This window comes from Phacochoerus africanus, chromosome 10, assembly GCF_016906955.1.
Source record: "Phacochoerus africanus isolate WHEZ1 chromosome 10, ROS_Pafr_v1, whole genome shotgun sequence".
Classification (NCBI taxonomy): domain Eukaryota; kingdom Metazoa; phylum Chordata; class Mammalia; order Artiodactyla; family Suidae; genus Phacochoerus; species Phacochoerus africanus.
The window spans coordinates 80910279-80926513 of NC_062553.1; the positions used below are offsets into that span (position 1 = coordinate 80910279).

Genomic DNA, 16235 nt, shown 5'->3' on the forward strand with positions numbered 1-16235 from the left:
AGAAAGCAAACCAGAACCTCCCCTGTACATACCTATGCAGCGTTCATCGTCAGTCTCTGCATCACCGATAAACTCAAATTTGAAGTCTCTGAGTGAATGAGCAAACTTCCGCTGGGCTGCCGAAAGATCTGGAAAGAAAGATGGAGTGACTACTTGGCTCCTTACTTCAAGTCAAGAATTTATTGAAGAATTTATTATTATTCTTAAAGAATTTATTCCTTCCCCAGTGGCCCAGCTGAAGATATCTCCTCCACGCCATGTGGGAGGAGGAACAACCAACTTCTTGGTCCAGCGTGGCCCCCCCCCCCCACCGCCCCGCCGACTCCAGCCGGGCACGCTCTGGTGTCTGGTCCTCTAGCTTGTGCTCTGGGATGGAGCAGGTCCTGAGGGAATATTGACTCCCTCCCCTGCCCTCTTCTTCCTCTGCAATCTGACTGCTTCGCATTATTCCCTGAAGCCCTTCCCCTCTCTCTACTCACTCAGGTCAGAACTTGCCCGATTCAAGAACTCCAGCTATGATGAGGAGTGCATGCACCTGACAGTATCTCCCAGGGCTTGAGGGCCAGCTTCCAAGGTTTCAAACAGAAAAGGGCTCAAAGCTCAAAGCCAGCTGACCAGATGCCCTTAATGGATGGCCCAACTCCAGCCAGAGAAACCCAGGGGATTCAAAGAGTTTTCATAGCAAAAGGCAGCAGGGAGGTAAACCAAAGGCCAAGCTTAAATGGCAGCAAAATTCATTCTGGGAGTTCCTGATGGCCTAGCAGTTAAGGATTAGGCATTGTCACTACTATGGCTCAGGTGGCTGCAGTGGCGCAGGTTGGATTCCTGGCCTGGGAATTTCTGCATGCTGCAGGTGCAGCCCCCCCAAAAAAAAAAGAGAGAGAGAAAGAATCCATTCTGTAAAATACCTATAGGTCTTCATCATTTTTAATGGCAATTACCAGAAAATACAGCACTAGCCTACTTCAAAAACAGGCAACAGGCTAACCATTACTTTATGAGCCAGGCACCATGCTAGATGATATTTTATATATATATATATTTGGCAAAGGCTATGGCATGCAGAAATTCCCAGTCCAGGGATCGAACCCAAGCCACAGCAGCGACAATGCTGAATCCTTCACTACCATGCCACCAGGGAACTCCATACACACACACATATATAAACATCTCACTCAATACTCTTCAGAGCTATATAAAATAAAGATTATCTCCATTCCACCACAGAGCGCCAAAGCTCCATGATTTTAAGTAATTTGCACAAACTTGCGCAGCGACTACAACAGCAAGGCTTGGTCTACAGAGCCATCTGTCCAAAGCCCAGACCCTCACCAGGGTACAATCCTGCTTCTGGTTTGAAATGCTTTATAAGAACCCGCTCACTGCCTCCTGCAGCCCATGAGGCTCCTGTCTCAGTCCAAGGAATACTGACAAGATTGTGTCATAGTACAAGTCCATGTCAGACAAATTGAAAATTGCAGGGGGCGGGGGGCGGGGGGAACAACACAATCCATAGCTGCTGATCAAAACCCTTGTGCAAAAAATAAATAGAGGCACAAAAGCAAAGCACACAATGTCAAAACTGAGGGCTATTTTCTGGAGTTCCCATTGTGGCTCAGTGTTAACAAACCCAACTAGTATCCATGAGGATGTGGGTTTGATCCCTGGCTGGTTGAGGATCCAGCGTTGTCATGAGCCGTGGTGTAGGTTGCAGACGTGGCTCAGATCTGGCATGGCTATGGCTGTGGCGGAGGCTGGCAGCTGCAGCTCTGATTGGACCCCAAGCCTGGGAACTTCCACATGCCAAACATGTGGCCCTAAAAAAGAAAAAAAAGAAAAAAACAAAACAAAACCCTGAAGACTATTTCAATTAGATGGTAAGACAGTAGGAGCAGCCATCATCTCTTTTTCAGCCCTTATATTACAGCTAACCAACAAGAAACGAAAGCCAAAAGTTCGTATTCTTAACTACGAAAATGCTACTTTTTTTTTTTTCTTTTAACCAATGCTTTACCTCCAATCATTAAGCACAAAGTTCCCCCACGTACAGGCGAGCCTTGGAAGCTGCTTCTTCTCACTTAAACTTCCTAGTGATGCTCATCAGCTCTTTCAGTGGCTGTTATGCTTTGATTGGGTTTTTCAATTTTTTCTTAACAGACTACATGAAGAAGTTCACAGCAAAATTGGGCAGAAGGTACAGCTTTTCCCCCAGACCCTCACCTCCCCCATTATCAACATCCTCCACTGGCACGGTTTTGGAAACTTCATGCTTCCAAAGCTAAACCAAAAAGCTTCCAGAAGATGATACGGGATTGGAATTTCTTACCTTTGGAGTATGGAAGAAAAGCAGAACCACACTGTAAAGTGTGTTGGACTACAAGCATGCTCTCAACGCTCCACCCCTCCTTGTAGGAAGGCCTCTTCAATGGGAGGGACTCAGGCACCAGGCAGAGTCCATTCTCCCACCCCTTGAATCCAGGCTGGTCTTGGGGCCAAAAGAATGTGATGAAAGTGACATGGTTACTTCGGAACCTCCAAGCTAAAGAACCTGTGGACACCCCTGCTCCACTGTCTTGGAACCTTCTGGCCTCCATGTGATCAAGCCCAGGCTGGCCTGCTGGTTGATGAAAGACTTGTGGTCCAGGCCCCCCCACATACTGCTCCATCACTGAGACAGCCCCATACTCAGAAGCAGAGATCTCCCCATGCAGAAGGTGGTCCTACTAAGACCACACTGACCAGGGGTCTACTTTTTGGGCCAATAGGTGTGAGCATGATTTATTACAAATCAATAGATAAACTAATACAGAAAGATTGATCAAATCTGAATGTATTTTCTTTTTATGGCTGTATCTGAGGCATATGAATGTTCCCAAGATAGGGATTGAATCAGAGCTGCAGCTGCCAGCCTATGCCACAGCCACAGCAACACGGGATCCAAGCCGCAGCTTGTAGCAATGCAGATCCCCAACCCACTGAGAGAAGCTAGGGATCAAACCCGCATCCTCATGGACACTATGTCAGGTTCTTGACCCACTGAGCCACAATGAGAACTCCTTAAAATTTTAAAGACATAAAAAGAGTGAAGAAAAGCACAGACCCAGAAGATACAAACAACAGCTAGAAAGCAATGAGGTAAGGGAGACACTCCAATGAGAAATTGAACATGGTACCTGAATAGGCCCTTCTCAAAAAAAGCAAAGGAAAGCCAAATGGCCCCAAGCCACATGAGAAGGTGCTCAAACCCATTAGTGATTATAAATGTGAAAATAAAACCTCAATACATTCATCAGATTGGCAAAAACTCCTAAGTCTGGCGACTCTTAAGATTTGGTGCATGTAGAACAACAGAAATCGTCAGATGTTGCCAGTGGTGAGTAAAAATCGGTATAATTACTTTTTAAGTACTTGGGCATTTTCTAGTTATGTTTGATGATGTCCTACAACCTGAAACTGTCCTTCTAGGTGAATTCCCAAGATAAACTTTTGCACACGTGTACTTGCAGACACATACTTGCTATAGCAGAACTGACCACGGCACCGGCCAAACACTGGAAACACAAACACCAATCAAAAGCCAAACAAATGGCTAAATTATACTATATCATGTACTAGAGAGTAAACATAACTACCAATTCATGTCTCAAGATGTGAATTAATCTCACAATTTGAGAGAAAGAAGTACACAAAACAATGCACCCAGTATGCTTCTTTCACATAAAGTTCCAAACCAGCTACACTTAACTCTACGTTTGTGTTGCACATAAAGGTCACAAAATTACATGCCAGCAAGTGAAATTATTATCTCAAAAGTCACACGAGGTTTACCACTGGGGACACGGTACAACTGCTAGCTAACAAGGGTATTAAAGCTATTTTAGTCCATAACCTAGTGGTGAGTCTGTGGATATTTTCTTTATCATTCTGCTTTAAAATGTACACCTGGAGTTCCCGTCGTGCCTCAGCAGAAACAAATCTAACTAGTATCCATGAGGACGCAGGTTCAATCCCTGGCCTCCCTCAGTGGGTTGAGGATCCGGCGCTGCCATGAGCTGTGGTGTAGGTTGCAGACTTGGCTTGGATCCCGAGTTGCTGTGGTATAGGCTGGCAGCTACAGCTCAGATTTGAACCCTAGCCTGGGAACTTCCATAAGCGTGGCCCTAAAAAGACAAAAAAGAAAAGAAAAGAAAAAAAAGAAAAAAATACTAATTACCGTGATGAGGAAAAAAAAAAAAAATGTACACTTGTTGGAGTTCTCTTGTGGCTCAGCAGGTTAAGGATCTGGCATTGTCACTGCTATTGCTCGGGTTTGCTCTCTAGCCCTGGGAACTTCCACATGACGTGAGTATGGCCGAAAAGAAAATAAATAAATAATAAAATAAAACGTATGCCTGATTCATATACTTCTGTACATCTGCTGTCATTTCATCTGCTGTCATGAAACTATAAAAATTTTTAAACTCTAAAAAAGTAGAGCCTGGCTATTTAGGCCACTCCAAAATAACTATTCTATTGTAATCCTGGCAAACATACAATTATTCCCAAAGATCTGGCCACATCGGTGTGATCTTGGCTCGCACATGCCAAATTCATTCCAGACTGACAGGCTTCAAAATGCTGCTCCAGCCCCCAGAAGGGCTCCTTCCCCACCCCCACGCCCATCCCCACTGGGCTGGTTCAGCTCACAGAACCCTCCTTCCCTCATCATCTTCCTTGAAACAGCATCACAGCCCGCTGCCTTAAACCCCTCTCTTCCAGGGTGCTGAATCTACCTCAGAGCACCGATCACCTGACGTTGCCTTATTTAGTCAGTATTTTCTTGGAGTTACCTACTCTTCTACTGCACAATATCTTGTCCCTGAGGCAACAGCCAACAGGCTTATGCTTCCCTGTATTTCTTTTTTTGTTTTGTTTTGTTTGTTTGTTTTTTGTTTTGTTTTGCTTTTTGGGGTTTTTTTTGTCTTTTTTTTGTTTTTGCCATTTCTTGGGCCACTCCTGAGGCATATGGAGGGTCCCAGGCTAGGGGCTGAATCGGAGCTGTAGCTGCCAGCCTACGCCAGAGCCACAGCAACTCGGGATCCGAGCCGCGTCTGCGACCTACGCCACAGCTCACGGCAATGCCAGATCGTTAACCCACTGAGCAAGGGCAGGGATCGAAATGCAACCTCATGGTTCCTAGTCGGATTCGTTAACCACTGAGACACCACGGGAACTCCCCCTTTCCCTGTATCTTGAAACAAGGACCACACAAGGGTTTTTCTTTCTTAATCGACTTCATGCAACTATTTCCAAATATTAATAGCATATGGGCACATTATCAATTTTAATAACTTTATCTTGCTGCATTTTGCTAGTGTTTGCCAGTTCTTGACTGGGTCATGCAAGTGGCTCCATTTGGGTGCATATATGTGTAGACATCTGTGCATGTGTGTGTATATGTGTATGTTTATATGCACTTATTCATATATACTATCTTCATAATATATAAATGATTATATTATACACACATAACTATAAATACAGGTGTAAATTCCACTTTTCCCCTCCGGAATCATTTCCTTTTGAGTATTTTATCCAAAATTAGCAGATCAAAGGACCTTTTTATCTTTTGTCTTTTTAGGGCCACACCCACAGCATATGGAGGTTTCCAAGCTAGGGATCAAATCAGAGCTATAGCCGCTGGCCTATACCACAGCCACAGTCACACCAGATCTGAGCCACGTCTGCGACCTACACCACAGCTCACAGTAATGCCAGATCCTTAACCCACTCAGCAAGGATTGAACCTGTGTCCTAACAGATACCAGTCAGATTTATTTCGGCTGAGCCACTATGGGAACTCCCTCAAAGGCTATTTTAAAGATAGTGTTTTTTTATGGTCAGGGCAGGATACTGTCTGGAAAGCTAAAACTTAAATGTATCCATTTTTCAGTGATTATTTCATAACTGCTAATCTCATTAGTCAAAAGGATTTCTAACAGCATCCTGAATTTGGGTTCGTTTGCATAGCTATTAGACATTATTTCTCCCTAGGTACATAGCATGCTTTTCTCTCTTACCTCTGTGATAGGTATCGCAGTTACATCAATTCTTATTATTACTTCAGAGTAATCATCATTTTTTTCTCTGTTGACTTCTTTCTGGTGCTATTAGAGTTCATTATACAAAACCTGTATCATTTAAAATTTTGACCACGCAAACTTTACTTCCATTTTCTAATCACACATTTATCACCTTTACGGAGTACATTTTAAATTTACTCATTCTCCCATGTTGTTTCTACCTTCACAAGCATAATATACAATCCTAAGACAGTAAACTACATTTAGTGCAGTCCAGTAAATGAGCACAAGGGTGCTCTGGGCCAAAGAGAACGGTTTTTCTTCCCAACATCATTGCACATGAAACTCAACCACTCTTGAAGTTGCGAGTTACACAAGCTGGCAACACTCCTCTACTGGAGAAGGAGGAGAAGGGCCACTAGAACGGACCACCCTTACTGAGGGCCTACTCTATGCAAACGGACTGACAAATAACATTTCATTTACTCCTTAGGACTAGCCTGCAGGGTAGGTGCCAGTGTGACCTTATTTTACAAATGGGTTCGGTGGGTTCAGAGATAAGATTAGTGACTTGATCAAGGTGGCAGACCTCTTTAGACCGCTGGTGACATGTCCTGGAGGCAAAGGATCGACTCCTGCGTCTCTCAAGCTTCTACCAAGGTCCTTTCCGTTACATCATTCTGACTTTTGGGAGATTTAGCATTATTCCCAGGTTCTTTGCCCGGATCTCAGCAGGTTATCTGAACGGCTGGAACAGAGAACCCTAACTAAATAGAAAATTCATTAGTGTGTGCCTCTGTGCGCCAGCCTCCTTTCCACCACCACCCAATCCTCTCCTGCCTACGAACTCGCAAGCACTCTAATTACCACTGCTGTCCTGAAGCACCTCAGGGCTGGCATATACTGATGGATAATGCCAAGCCTACATGCACACAAGAAGCAGAGCTAACGTAAAAGAGTTCAAGTGACTTGCACTCTTTCAAATGGACTTGGCCTTCAGAGTCTCCCACCCGGGGGGAGTTTTAGGTCTTCGATCTGCAGACAAACAGGAAAGAAACACAGGCACTGTAATGCTCCCCAGAGCTGGAAGCCGTTTGAATGATGAGGGGTTCTATTTGAGACCTGCTGAACTTGAGCTGCAGGACACCACATAGAGAGATCCAACTGCAGTTTAGATCCAGGTTGAGAGAGCTCCAGACACTGGTTGGAATTGTCCCTGTTTGCCCTTGATGGTTCAACAAATGAGGAAATTATTTCTTACAGAACAGCCACCTACGGATGGTTTTCAGGGAGAATCACCAACTATTAGACACCTACAGGCCCTCAGGAGGGTGGGAAACCTCTCTATTTAAGCTGCTCTACTCCACGGCGAGACAGCTCTCTGGGTACATCACAGCCCCTCAAGTCACAAGCCTGGCCCTGACCTTGGCAAGAAGGTTTATCTACAGACTACATCCTGTAACTTCTGGCCCCGTGAACCAAACACTAGCTGGCACGGCTGAGGCAACGCGGCATCCTCTCCAATTCTGGGCTTGAACAAAAAAACGAGGAGTTCCTGTCATGGCTCAGTGGTTAACACACCCGACTGGTATCCACGAGTTCGATCAGTGGGTTAAGGATCCGACATTGCCATGAGCTGTGGTGTAGGTTGAAGACGCGGCTCGGATGCCACGTGGCTCTGGCATAGGCCGGCAGCTGCAGCTCCAATTGGACCCCTAGCCTGAGAACCTCCATATGCCGCAGGTACAGCCCTAAAAAGATGAAGAAAAGAAAGGAAAAGAAAAAAGAAAAGAAAAATGAACGGGCAAGGTGCCTTTTGCCCTCATTACATCTGAAACACAGGATTCTTCACACACCATCCTGGAATCTGAAACCTTCTTCCCAACAGGCAAACTGCACCAGGAAGCTCACATTCCTCGGCATGTAGAGACCCAAATAACTAGATTAGCAAATATGCAGAGGCGCTGCCAAGGGGAGCTCTGCCACCATTCTGCACATCAAAACATGTCCCCCAGGCCTTCTGTGTTTTATTTAGGGAAGAACAGGGTACAGACTTGAAGAACTCAATGTCTTTCACGCCAGATTCGTGCCAAGGAAATAATGCTGATGTTACTCCAAGTAACTTGGAAGTGAAACAAAATTCCTCTGGGACCGCCGACTGGCTTCTTACGTTCCTTCGTGTTTTCCGGATCTACAAAACCGGCAGCAGCACTAGGTACAAGAACAGCATTAAGGACTCTCTGGACAAGTCAGAAATGAAAAGGAGTTCCCTTTTGGTGCGGCAGGTTAAGGACATGGCATTGCCACTGCTGTGGCGCAGCTTTGATCCCTGGCCCAGGAAATGCCACATGCCACAGGTGCAGCCTAAAAAAAAAGCAAAAAGAAAGAAAGAAAAAGAAAGTGACACATTTTGCACATTTTTAAAGGTGGTGCAAACATCTCATGAGCCCAAAATGCATTCCTGAGTTAGTCAAGGCCTGAAGGCCAAATCACATTGGAGAAGCAGCTTAAGGGCCAGCATGGCCTCTGGAACTGTCAGGTTAAAGCCCTCCAGGCCCTAACTCCCCAAGTCCAGCCCAACTGGAGTGTCCAAGTAGAAAGTTCTTCTTAATCACAGAATAAGCACCATCTAAAGTCACTAGAACAGGAGCTCCCACTGTGGCACAGTGGGTTAAGAATCCAACTCCAGCGGCCTGGGCTTGATCCCTGGCCCGGCACAGTGGGTTAAAGGATCTGGTGTTGCTGCAGCTGTGCCTCAGATTCAATCCCTGGCCTGGGAACTTCCATATGCCGTGGATGTGGCCAATAACATTAAAAAAAAATTTTTTTAATACAAATAACAAAGTCACTGGAATGACATGAGCTGACAAATGTACAGGGTTAGAGATACAAAAGCTCAGTCCGCAAGGATGCAGATGCCTCAAACCAAATGCATAAACCTGGCCTCGAGACAAGTACAGCCCATAACAGACAACAGACCAAAGTGACCAACTCGCCACGAGGAACACTTAAGAAGGGAGTGCCCTTGGCACCACAGAGAACCCCACAGGCGGGTCCACACTGGAGATGCCCCCCACCTCCCTCCCTGACTCCAGACCTCAGTATCAGAGCTCACCCTTGGCAAATGCAGAGGCCTCGCAGGCGAGGGTCTGTGTATGGGGAAGACCAGCCACAGCAAGCTAGCAGATCAGGGTGCAGGCTGGTGACCACTCAGCCCACTGGTTTACAATCTGTCTTTGGCCACACATCTCCTTGTTCAAAGAGAATCTTATTGACCATGAGAACCAGGAAAACAGCTCCACTTCAAACACTGTATTTGTTTCCTATTGCTGCTGGAAGGAATTACCACAAACTTAGCGGCTTAACACATACACATGCATTCTCTTATATTTCCAGAGGTCACAAGTCCAAAATGGGTCTCTCAGGCTGAATTCCTTCTGGGGGCTCTAAGGGGGAGTCCACTTCCTTGCCTTTTCCAGCTCTCGGAGGACACTCACATTCCTCTGCTCGCAGCCCCCAGCCACCAATCACATCACTCCAACCTCTGCTTCGGTCCTCACATCCTCTTTTAAGGACTACCCTGATTACGATGAGTCTAACATGCTGTATCAGGATCACCTTGCCACCTCAAGATCCCTAACTTAATCCCACCTGCAAGGTCCCTTTTGCCACTTAAAACAACATTCAAGGGTTCTGGGAATTAGGAAGGGACATCTTTGGAGGACCATTATTCCACCCACCACACCTTATAATGTCAGGCACTCTCCCATCCACTTTCCATTTATTGACTCATTTCAGTATCAAGGCCAGTTCTACCATCACACCCACTCGACAGAGGAGGAGACTGAGACACATGGGTTAAGCAACGTGCCCAAGATCGTGCAACTAGTAAGTTGTGGAAACAGGAGATAATCAAAGCTACTCAGGTCGGAGTTCCCACTATGGCTCAGTGGAAATGAATCTGACTAGTATCCATGAGGATGCAGGTTCAATCCCTGGCCTCACTCAGTGGGTGAAGGATCCGACATTGCCATGAGCTGTGGTGTAGGTTGCAGACATGGCTCAGATCTGGCATTGTTGTGGCCGTGGCATAGGCTGGTGGCTACAGCTCTGATTCAACTCCTAGCCTGGGAACCTCCAGAGGCCGAGGGTGTGGCCCTAAAAAGACACACCAAAAATGCTACTCAGGTGGAGGCAGGAAGAAGGATTCTGCTGCATTGGTCTCCATCTCCCGCAGAGTGCTCCTCAATGAGACTGCACCCCACGGACCCCAATCTGAACATCACCGACACCACAGGCAATGAAAGCACAACTCTGGACAACTAGCTCGATTTCGCACACCTGGTTCAAGAAGAGCTCAGTCAGAATCCAGGTTTGAGTGTAGAATCCAGTTTTAGAAGAATCTGATGAGGCACAGAATGACAGCAACAGGTGCCCCTGTCGGTGAGGAGTATGTGCGCCCATGGGCTGTGGGGTAAGGGGAAGTGCTGAAGCCTGAAAGAGAATATTCAGGCCAACACACTCCCAACCTCCACCTTCTCTAATTACACTTCATAGGAAACGAGAACAGCTGATGGGCCGACAAACACTGTAAATGACAAGACTACATGTTGGAAACCAGGATGGCTGACATTTCCGGAGAAGAGCCTAAATCTGAGCAACAAAGACTGGTGGTAGTTGAAAGTTTAGCACAGCAAAGAAAACCATCAACAAAATGAAAGGAAAACCGACTGAATGGGAGAAAATATAAGCAAATGATATAACTGACAAGGGATTAATAGCCAACATATGTAAACAGCTGATACACCTCAAGATTAAAAAAACAATCTGATTTCAAAATGGGAAAAAGAACTGAATAGATATTTTTCCAAAGATGACATAGAGATGGCCAACAGGCACGTGAAAAGATGTTCAACATGTTCAATTATCAGAGAAATGCAAATCAAAACCACAAGGAGTTATCACCTCACATCTGTCAGAATGGCTATCATCAAAAAGAACACAGATAACAAATGCTGGTAAGGATGGCGAAAAGGGAACTCTCACACATTGTTAGTGGGAATAGAAACTGGTACAGCCACTATGGAAAACAGTGTGGAGGTTCCTCAAAAAACTAACAATAGAGCTACCATACAAGCCACAGTTCCACTCCTGGGTATAAATCTGGGGAAAAAAAAAAATGGAAACACTCTCAAAAAGACACATGCACCCCAATGTTCTTAGCAGCATTACTTACAGTTACCATGGTAAGGAAGCAACCTCTGTGTCCATCAACAAATAATGGATAAAGAAGGTATGTTACAAATATACAATGGAATACTACTCAGCCATAAAAAAGAATGGAATTTTGCCACTTGCAACAAGATGAATGGACTTGGAGGCTATCATGTTTACTGAAATAAGTCTGACAGAGAAAAACAAATACTGTGCAATATTACTTATATGTGGAATCTAAAAAAAATAACTAGTGAATATAACAAAAAAGAAACAGACTCAAAGATATAGAGAACAAACTAGTAGTTACCACTGGGGAGAGGGAAGAGGAGGAGAGAGAGACACAGGACACATGGAATATATACATACAGAAGAGAAGAGATGACTAAATGCTACAAAATGTTAAACACTTGGTGGGTCCAAGAAAGGGTAAATGGACGTTCATTACTCTACGCAATTTTTATAGTAAGGTTTTAAAAATAAAGTAGCACAAAAGAATAAAGTCATGTTTATTCATTAAAATGAAAGACACAAGAGCGTGTGTGCATGCACTCGAGTGTACACACACACACACACCCCTATCAGTGAACCCTTTTGTCCCCTCCTTCATCCCACCTACCCTCATCTCACACCTATTCTTCCAGGAACCCAAGTGGCCAGAATTCCAGCTCCCTGCACAGTATTCCATCCCTTAACTATACACCACACCCGACTTTTCCTTACTTGCCGGGCAGCGTTCTAGGCAGAGGGGACAGACCAAGAAACACATCATACAAACTGAGATGAGAGAGGGAGACAAACCAGGTTGGGGGGCGAGGTCTCGAAGAGAAGACAGAGAACAAAACAAATCAATTACATAGGATGCTGGGAGCTGGCAGGCGCCACAGAGGAGAGTGAGGAAAGGTTGAGGGCAGGGTAGGAATACACAGGGGAGGTCGTGCAGGTCTGAGCAGACCTCACAGAGAAGAGGGCAACTGTGAAAGAGGTGCCGGACAAAAGGACCAGGCCACACAGAGAACCGTGGAGAAGACTTTCCAGACAGAGGGGGCCATCGTGCACGGGCCTAAGGCAGGACAGGGACAGGAAAGGACGGCAGAGCTGACACTGGGGAGGGCGGGGGGACAGCAAGAGGGACAGAAAACAAGGTCAGGGACAAGGAGAGCAGTTCAGGAAGGACTTGGGCTTTCAAGACGTGGGGCTTCTGGAGCGTTGTGGACTAAGGAGGGAGGAGGGACGTGACCTGACCATCGTCAGCATCGCTCTGGCTGCTGTGCTGAGAGCAGGCTGAGGACAAGACCACAGCAGCAGCAGGAAGACAAATCAGGCCACTGCTCTGACCCCGGGGAGATGGAACCATACCTCTTTCAAAAATTTCTGGAAACGGAGTTCCTGGCATGGCTCAGTGGTTAACCATGAGGTTGCGGGTTCGATCCCTGCCCTTGCTCAGTGGATTAAGGATCCGGCGTTGCCGTGAGCTGTGGTGTAGGTTGCAGACGTGGCTCGGATCCTGCATTGCTGTGGCTCTGGCGTAGGCCGGCGGCTACAGCTCCGATTGGACCCCTAGCCTGGGAACCTCCATATGCCGCGGAAGCAGCCCTAGGAAAAAAAAAAAAGAATTTCTGGAAACTGTGCCAACAACTAGCAACAACTGTGCCAACTCAGGGGTCTCAACCTATACACAAAAACTCCCCAGCGATGCCCATCACCTTTACAGCTTAATGGCTTCAATGCCAAGAAAGCCTGGTTTTTAGGTGTAGTGGTAATGAGTAGAGTGTTCTCCTTCCCCTGTTAAGGGTTCAACCATGTCCCCCAGAATTCATAGGTTGGAATCCTAAGCCAGGGTATCTCAGGATGCAACCCTACTTGGAGACAGGGTCTTTGAAGAGGACATCAAATTAGCATGAAGTCAGTAAGGCGGGCCCTCATCCAATGACTGACATCCTTTAAAAAGGGGATGTTTGGACACACAAACATGCATAGAGGGAAGATGAGGTGAAAAGACAGGGAGGAGACGGTCACCCACAATCAAGAAGGGTGGCCAAGAAACAGACAATTCCCTCTTAGCCTTCAGGACAAACCAGCTCTGCTCATACCTTGATCTTGGACTTGAATCTCGGAGACTACGTGACAACACATCTCTTGCTTCTGCCATTCCATCTGTGGCACTGTTTTGACAGCCCTAGCACATGAACATACTTTGTTTTTTCCTTTTAAGGGAAAACAGGGTAACTTTGAGATTTGAGGCAATATAGAGTAGATAAGAACACTACTTGCAAGTATTGTTTTCCAGAGCAGGGATTTAATAAGCTCAGTGACAAAACACAGTATTATTTAAACATTTCATTACTGAATACAGTAACTTGGCCAATAAAGTGGCTTCCAAAATATCCTAAGAAAGGGGAGACAGAAGGAAAAATAAAACCACATAGAGTGGATCATGTGAAGACAAGTTACCCTGTTAACCACCATATGCGCTTAAGCCCCAAGGTAAATATTAGCAGGGATTTAGACATCAGGTGTCCATCTGGCTTAATAAATAAAAGGGTTCCCATGCTTCGGCCACTGGAGTATCACCATGCCACGGCATAGACTAGACATTTAGTCACTAATCAAAGCCAGGAGTACTGTGTAAGTCTCCCATTTCTCTCAAACACTTTATTTACTTAAAATAAAAAAAAATTACACCAATCAAGACTCACTCTAAGGAGGAGCTAAAACCTCCTCACTTGTGCCCCAAATTAAACCAGGATCATGGCAACTAAAACAAATGCCACAAGAGGGCTCAGCGGTAACGAACCCTATTAGTATCCGTGAGGATGGGGGTTTGATCCCTGGCCTCGATCAGTGGGTTAAGGATCTGGCTGTGAGCTGTGGTGTAGGTCACAGACAGGGTCCGGATCCCGGGTTGCTACAGCTGTGGCGTAGACTGGCAGCTGCAGCTCCAACTGGACCCCTAGCCTGGAAACTTCCATATGCTTCAGGTGCAGCCCTAAAAAGATGGGGTGGGGGGCACTGCCACAGGAAAAGCCTGACAACCTGCACTACCCACGCACTCTGCACAGCCCAGGGTGGTGTATGAAAAACAAGAGGATGTGACTGCTGCCCCAGGAAGTCCATGACCTCCGTCACTGCGTGTACACATAGGGTTCGGTGGAAGACAAACTCAAAAAAACAACAGAAACAAAGGACATCAGAAAAACACAGAGCAGGACAGGGGTTGAACAGTGTTCAAGAAAGCGAGTTAAATTTACATCGCTGTAAACCACAGGGGTACATGGAAGGAAGGCATCAGGAAAAATGAGGGGAATCCTTTAGATGGGAAGGAGGACTCATACGCTCCCTACCTTCTGTAAGTGAGCGCCTTTTGAAGGCAGGAAAGAAAGACTCAAGTCATGAGTGCAAAGGGCTGGGGGCGGGGCAGGGGGGTGGGCGGTGTGAGGTGAAGAACTTGTCTTGAGAACCAGCCCTACCGTCTGCCCTGGGATGCCCTCTGCCAGGCATAGGACCTGGCCCCTCTCTGAGTGTTTACTTTTCTTGCACTTTTTTTCTTTTTGTCTTTTTTGTCTTTTTAGGGCCGCACCTGCGGCGTACAGAGGTCCCCAGGCTAGGGGTCTAATCGGAGCTACACTTGCTGGCCTACGCCACAGCCACAGCAACCCAGGATCCAAGCCGAGTCTGCGACCTACACCACAGCTCACGCAACACCGGATCCTTAACCCACAGAGGAAGGCCAGGGATCGAACCCGCAACCCCACAGTTTCTAGTCGGATTCTTTAGCCATAGAGCCATGACGGGAGCTCCTTGCACTTCTAATTGTACGTTTTCTTCTATTTCTTATCCATTCTTGTTGTGGGTCCTGCTGCTCTGTCCGAGGGTCTGTGGCCAGGTCACTGCCTGGCAGGATCCATCCACTGTCCTCACGTTACCTGATAGGCATTCTTCCAACTTCAGTCCCCACTGCTTTTCCCATCTTCGTTCCCAAAGTAGAATTCTCAAGAGAAAACAGCCCACTTGTTTCTTTCCCACAGAAGGTCGTGACAGAAGTAGCGGTCCAGTGCCTCCCCCACCCCACCCCCCCCATCAAATCACCCAGAGGTCCTGTCCTCAGAGAGGCTGTGAGCAGAGCCCTTCTCCCTGGTAGGAGCTGTGCAACAGCCACTGTGAGTGACAACATGGGTTCAAGGCCGGCGAACACAAAATACATCCTTTGGGAACCCTGCCACACTGCTGCGGAGAATGCAAATGAGTACAGGCAGCCACTGTGGAAAACGTTATGGAGGTTCCTTACAAAACTAAATTAGGAATTCCCATTTCAGCTCAGTGGTAACAAATGAACCCACCTAGAATCCATGAGGACACAGGTTTGATCCCTGGCCTCGCTCAGTGGGTTAAGGATCCAGCGTTGCCATAAGCTGTGATATAGGTCTCTAGATGCAGCTCTGATTCAGCCCCTAGCCTGGGTACTTCCATAAGTCATGGGTGCTGCCCTAGTAAGAAAAAAAAAGAAAAAGGAGAAAAAGAAAAAAAAATAGAGCTACTAATATTCTCCAGCAATCCCACTCCTGGACATATATTCAGAGAGAACTCTTAATTCAAAAAGTTACATGCACCCCGATGGTTCATAGCAGCATGATTTACAATAGCCAAGACATGGAAGCAACCTAAATTTCCATCAATGGATGAATGGGTAAGGAAGATACACAGATATACATACATACACAGTGGAATACTACTCATTAAAAAGAAGGAAATCTTGCCACTTGCAGCAATAAGGATGGATCTAGAGATTACCATACTAAAGTCAGTGAGACAAAGAGAAATATCATATGATATCACTTACATGTGGAATCTGAAAATAAATGACAAAATGAACTGATTTACAAGACAGAAAGACTCACGGACATAGAAAACAGACAGGCTTATCAAAGAGGAAAGGGGTGGGGGAGGGATAAATCAGGA

At 46.1% G+C, this 16235-nt stretch overlaps 1 protein-coding gene across 1 annotated transcript in view; it reads right to left on the bottom strand.

The window, feature by feature from the left end:
• Nucleotides 1-16235, bottom strand: part of ARHGAP10 (Rho GTPase activating protein 10) — a 370863-nt gene that overhangs the window by 275791 nt on the left and 78837 nt on the right. Inside the window, exon 2 of the mRNA XM_047799118.1 lies at nucleotides 33-128. Coding sequence (XP_047655074.1) covers nucleotides 33-128 — 96 coding nt within the window. The remainder of the gene's footprint in view (nucleotides 1-32; nucleotides 129-16235) is intronic.